Consider the following 5,408-nt stretch of genomic DNA (forward strand, 5'->3'; position numbering starts at 1 on the left):
GCACAGGCTGGACTATGAGAAGAACAGATTAAAGCTCTGAAACAAAGTGTTTCGTCTGACAACATGCACATCAGCACAAGTCCAAAATGCCATTAGAGGATCCAACGTAATATTTTAAAGTATATATAAAGTATATCCAACTTGTTAGTGGGTTTCCTCCTCTGTCGTAAATCCTGGTCATACTGTGCAAGTTAGGCAAATGTGACATTTGTTTAAAGCAGCGCTTTGTTCTTTTGTTTGGATTCCCCATGATATCCTAGTTAAGTGAAGATACCCATTCCCTCCAGAATGACTGAATCAGAGGAGGGGCACATCCAGGGGCAACTGGTCCAGGTCAACAGAGTAAAAGTCAGTGATGCCCTCATTCTCAGCCAGGCTCAGGACGTAGTCCTCCCCTCCCAGAGGCACAGCCAGAGGTGGAGTAAGTGTGACAAAGCTCTGTTGGTCTTCAGAAGGGGGCTGTGGGGAGGTGGGGGTGACTGTAACTGATGATGACGGTTGTGTGGGATCAGACAGCGGGGTGCAGATACTATTGTTTCCAGAGGTTGTGTTAGCGTCGTCTAGAAAGATGACGGGGTGTGGATAAGGGGATGTGGGTTGGGGGGTACGGGGAAGGAGACATTGGGTGGGGGTGTGGAGAAGAAGACACAGGGTGGGGAGGAAAGATGAGTAACGGAGGTTTAAACACCCAAAAGGAAAACTGAGTCAGCAGTAAGGACATGATCTCACAGGGTACCTGCTGCCACCGTCTCTGTGGCCGTTAAACCCTCTGCATTGGTCGCCTGTTTGAAACAGACCATGCGATGCCCTTACACTCACCTTTGACAGACAGCTGGACGAAGGACGAGGAGGGCGAGAGAGGGACGGAGTCATTCCCATTGGTGGACGGGTTCAAGTGGCTATCAGTGGTCACAGAGGTGTCTGCAGCTTCCATGGGGATGGGGTCGTCGGAGCAGATGAACACCTCAATGGGCCCCTGGGTGCTGCTGAGGTGGACCTGGAGGCTCTACACACAGGACAAATACACAGTCATTTTCTCAAGTGGTCTTTGAGAGACCACAGAAAGCCATTTCTTGAGAGGCTGCTGTGTGGAGACACGTACCTCTGCTGGATGTGGGACCTCAAGTTTTGTCTCTGCGGGGGCTTTGATCACAATCACAGTCTGTTCGCTCAGACTGGGGATCCTCTGGACATCCTCGTATGTCAAATAGGCAAATGTAATCCATAAAGTCAAGGAAGATAATCACAAATTCAACATTCCTGCCACTGTCTTTAGCTGTCTAAGGTTAGAAATAACACAACTAGTTTGCGTGCAACAAAACATGAGCTGATATTAATAACAGACTGGAGCAGATTCCACCACAAGCTGTTCACACTTTAAAATGATGGTGGGGTGTTTGGTGGAAACAGAGGCCATGTATAATCCAAATGACTATGATCAGTTAACTATTTTGTTAATTAATTGACCTTTTGCAGAAACACACATACAAGAGGAGCTTCTAATTGACTTTGTGTGAAAACAGATTTTTTGTTTGTATTTATGTTTGTTAAAAGGGATAGTTCAACATTTTTAGCAAATTGGCCCATTGCCACAATCCCTATAGTTTTAGGAGTAGGTTCGTTACTTCTAATTGTCGGTCCAAGCTATTTTTAAAGCGGCGAAGCAGAGCCGCGAGCTGCTCAGAGTTACGCTTCGAAAACAACTCTGTCTCATTAAGTTCCATTATCTCATAGCGTGGTAAATTATCCATTAGAATGTTTTGGAGTTGTTGGATTGTGTATTTTATGAGTTTGATGAGGGAAACCAAGAAATCCCATTAGCCTCCGTAGCGCAGCTCTGAGCAGCTCACGGCTCTGCTCCGCCAGCTTGCACTGACAATTAAAGGTAATGAACCTACTCCTAAAACTATAGGGATTATGGCAATGGGCCAATTTGCCAAAATGTTCAACTATCCCTTTAAATTTAGATGTGATACATTTGCGTAACAGAAATGTGTCTGTTCTGTTAAATGGGAGAATGATGGACATGTACGAAGCTCCTCAAATACAAAACAGCTGGTGGTGAAAGGCTGTTTTGGGTATTAGACAATTATAGTAAATGACTTGACAAAGGCAAGGATATCTCTGAGAGTGATCGTCCTCACACATCCAGTGAATCTGCCCTACACAGGTTTGGATCAGCTCATCCAGCTTCTTCTCCTCTTCAGCGAGAACATCCAGCTCTGGGCCTGTTTCAATATTTATTTTGCCCCCCCTGTTCACAAGCAGATCAAGCAGCAAGACAGGATCAATATCAGTGTGAAATGTGACTATCCAGACACTGAATCTTAATGTGAATACGGTATATTCATTGTACGTCAAGCACCTTCTCAAAACACACATACCATCTACAGCATCCACTCATACTTACAGCCATTCAATGTAGTTTTTAGACTTCTTTTTGATCAGTTGGATTCCCTCAAGGACGTTGGTGACATCGTAGACACGCCTCTTAGGGGCATTGAGCTCGTTAGCCACGGTGTTCAGGTCCAAAATCCCATCAGGGGAGCGATTCACCAGCTCCGCAAACCTCCGTGTCAGGAAGCTAAGAGACGTTTCAAAGCGTCCCTTATCCAGGTAGGAGTGGAATGACGGTACAGGCATCTGGGCAGGAGCTGGGATAAAATACAGGGTTTGAGGAATGTTTTAATACCAAATTATTTAGACCATTTAAAGATTCAAACAGTCACTGTTCTTCTCTTCCCACTGAGCGAGAGAGAAAAATGGGTGGTGGGGTGGCCTAGCAGCCTGCAGTAAAATATCAATATCATATTCCAGTAGACATTGTTGCATTGTAAAAAGTTATGTTTTTTTATTTGAACTGGATTGCCTGAGTGAGAATATATCTATGTAGTTAAGTTCAGTCCCGTAGAGTCCAAGTTATGAAAATGAATACCAGAACAATAATTCAGGAGTAGTTCATAAGAGGATGTCGTTTCCTCTTGTAAGGGTTGAGAAAGAAACAGAAATGTATGGAGAAACTGGAGGTTAACTCTCTCCACAGAAAGAGGATCACAGCAAATTAACTTTGGAAACAACAAGTACTGAAGAACCAAATCTGAATGTGGTGCTGGATAGTGGTGCACAGACATCACCACTTATAGCTTATATACACTACTCAAAAAGTTAGGGATATTCGACTTTCGGGCGAAATGTATGGAAAATGTAAAAAGTTAATGCTACACTGTTGTAACATGAATGTATGGAATTTAAGAAGTAGGCTATTGAATCATAATTCCTTCATTTCAAACAATCTATTGAAACAAGAGCTAACAACAGTGGTGGGTATACCACAACAAAAAATGTCAATGTGTCAATAAGTTGTCATGTGGCCAAAAGACGTCCACTCCTCTGTCTTTCTGTGTCTTTTCCAGTCTCTGTTCAACCTGCTGATGACACTCGGTTGGTAGATTGTTAGGTGTTTTCTTGGTTTCATGATGTGAACAGCAGGATGACACATGAACAGCATGTGATAAGTAGCCTACTGAAACATTGAACAGTTGAACATGTGCATTCAAAAGTTTAGAGAAGGTCTGCATTAAGGAATTAAGTTCACCTGTGCAGGTTACACACTGTAACAAGTCATGTAGTTAACAATCACAATGAGCTTTTTAATTAAGGTTAAAATGTAGCATAGCCACGGGGAAAATCCTGTTTAGTTCCTCTTTAAACCACATGTAGCAGAACGTTTAAACAAGCTGAAACCTTAATTAGTGTTCATTTACAGAAACAAATCTTGCCATCCTCAGTACTGTAGGAAGCAGATAGCACAAGCTACATTTTTATCAGTATTGGATTACGGAGATGTCATTGATAGGCATGCTTCTCCCTCTATACTAAAACCACTTGACACAGTTTTCACAGTGCAATCAGACTTATTACGGTACTGGTGATGGGTTTATGACCCATCACTGCCAACTGTACCAGAATGTCCACTTGACTTCATTGGCTCTGAGAGACAAAAAATTGTTTACTGTTTATGTTTTCAGGCCTTTCTTTACAAAGTACCTGTTTATCTAGCAAACTTGCTTACTTTTAAGTTGTTCAGTTACTCCACTCATGCTCATGATCCCTTGGCTCATAATATCGCAAATGTTAGGACTGAGGTAGGAAAAATTGCCTCTGAGTATTTTGCACCATTTAAATGGAATAATATTTTGTCACAGCTCCAGCTAGATGCCTTGATTCCCTTTAATCACTACAAGCTATTATCATGGACGCCATGCATTCTGAGTGTACATATTTTTGAAATAGTTGTTTTTTGTATTACTGCTGTATGTTTACACCTTGCATGTATATTGTATTGATGCCTTGTTTGTAATCAGGGCGTCATTGGAAAAGAGAGCTTGCTCTCAATTGGCCCTTCCTGAATAAATAAAGGCAACAGAAAAAGAAAGAAATGTGTTGGGATATGCAGCAAACACTGGTTTTCCCCTATTAACATATCTAATGATATAACACATCCTGTTATTTCCATACACAAATAAACGAGAAGCACATGCTGGTTGGTTAATGACAAGTTCTACCACTTCTTTAGCACAGTGCTGGCACATTACAATGAAACCCCATGTTACAAGTAGTAATCACATTGTCCAAGTCTCACCATTTTCTCCTGTGTGGGACATGGAGGCCATTGACTTGATGGCTTTGTAGGTCCTGCCACCATCCTGAAGGTCCTGGGGGCCACTGACCAGCTCCAGCCTAGGAGAGAAAAGAAAACGTGACGTCATCAGAAAGCAGCAGTAAGTTATGCCTGCATGTGTTGGTCACGCAGCTGAAACTTATTAATTGCAATTACTCAATCAAGTCCTGCAGCCACAGTTAAGTCATCTGGGTTCAAGTTGTTGCAAACACAGTGCATTCACTTTTAACTTCATTTGCACTTCATTAAGCGAATGGCGTCTGCGTGTGAAAAGTTTGTTTGTTACCTGGAGTTGGGACGCTAACACTCCTCACCAATGTGTTTAGCTAGTTGGAGCGACATCTCCCCATCCCCCTCCCATGCTGACCCAAGGCCTCGACACTAGTTTGCTTCTGGCAATAATGAACACACTTCAAGTCGTCTCCTTACCTGTGTACGTCCACAAACACCGGCGGAAAAAACTGAATTGTTAAATTGCGTTGTGCACTCGTGACACAAAGTGTGCTGGAGTGTTGTCCGGGCAAGGCGCGGTGTGTGAGTGATGCCTGAAGCTGGAGATAAAAACACACGTAAAGTTACCGGAAGTATACAAACGTAACTGCGGCTTGACGATTCGACTTTCAAAATAAAAGCACACGACACGACATAATGTGACTACTGCACCAAAAAACGTCAAGTAACTGTTGCCCCCAAACTTTATACTACAAACTGTGCTAAACTGTGATCT

At 42.8% G+C, this 5,408-nt stretch overlaps 1 protein-coding gene across 1 annotated transcript; it reads right to left on the bottom strand.

Annotated features, from left to right (window-relative positions):
- Nucleotides 1-297: 297 nt before the first annotated feature.
- e2f3 (E2F transcription factor 3) lies at nucleotides 298-5,174 on the bottom strand (the record flags this gene model as incomplete). Its single annotated transcript, XM_083981547.1, has 7 exons — nucleotides 5,111-5,174; nucleotides 4,643-4,740; nucleotides 2,411-2,654; nucleotides 2,104-2,254; nucleotides 1,103-1,216; nucleotides 820-1,006; nucleotides 298-560 (listed from the first exon to the last, which is right to left on the bottom strand). The coding sequence occupies exons 2-7, from the start codon at nucleotides 4,671-4,673 to the stop codon at nucleotides 298-300; spliced, it is 990 nt and encodes a 329-aa protein (XP_083837673.1). The 5' UTR covers nucleotides 4,674-4,740; nucleotides 5,111-5,174.
- Between the last annotated feature and the right edge of the window lie 234 nt (nucleotides 5,175-5,408).

The sequence above is a fragment of the Trachurus trachurus genome, assembly GCF_905171665.1.
Source record: "Trachurus trachurus genome assembly, chromosome: 11".
Classification (NCBI taxonomy): Eukaryota; Metazoa; Chordata; class Actinopteri; order Carangiformes; family Carangidae; genus Trachurus; species Trachurus trachurus.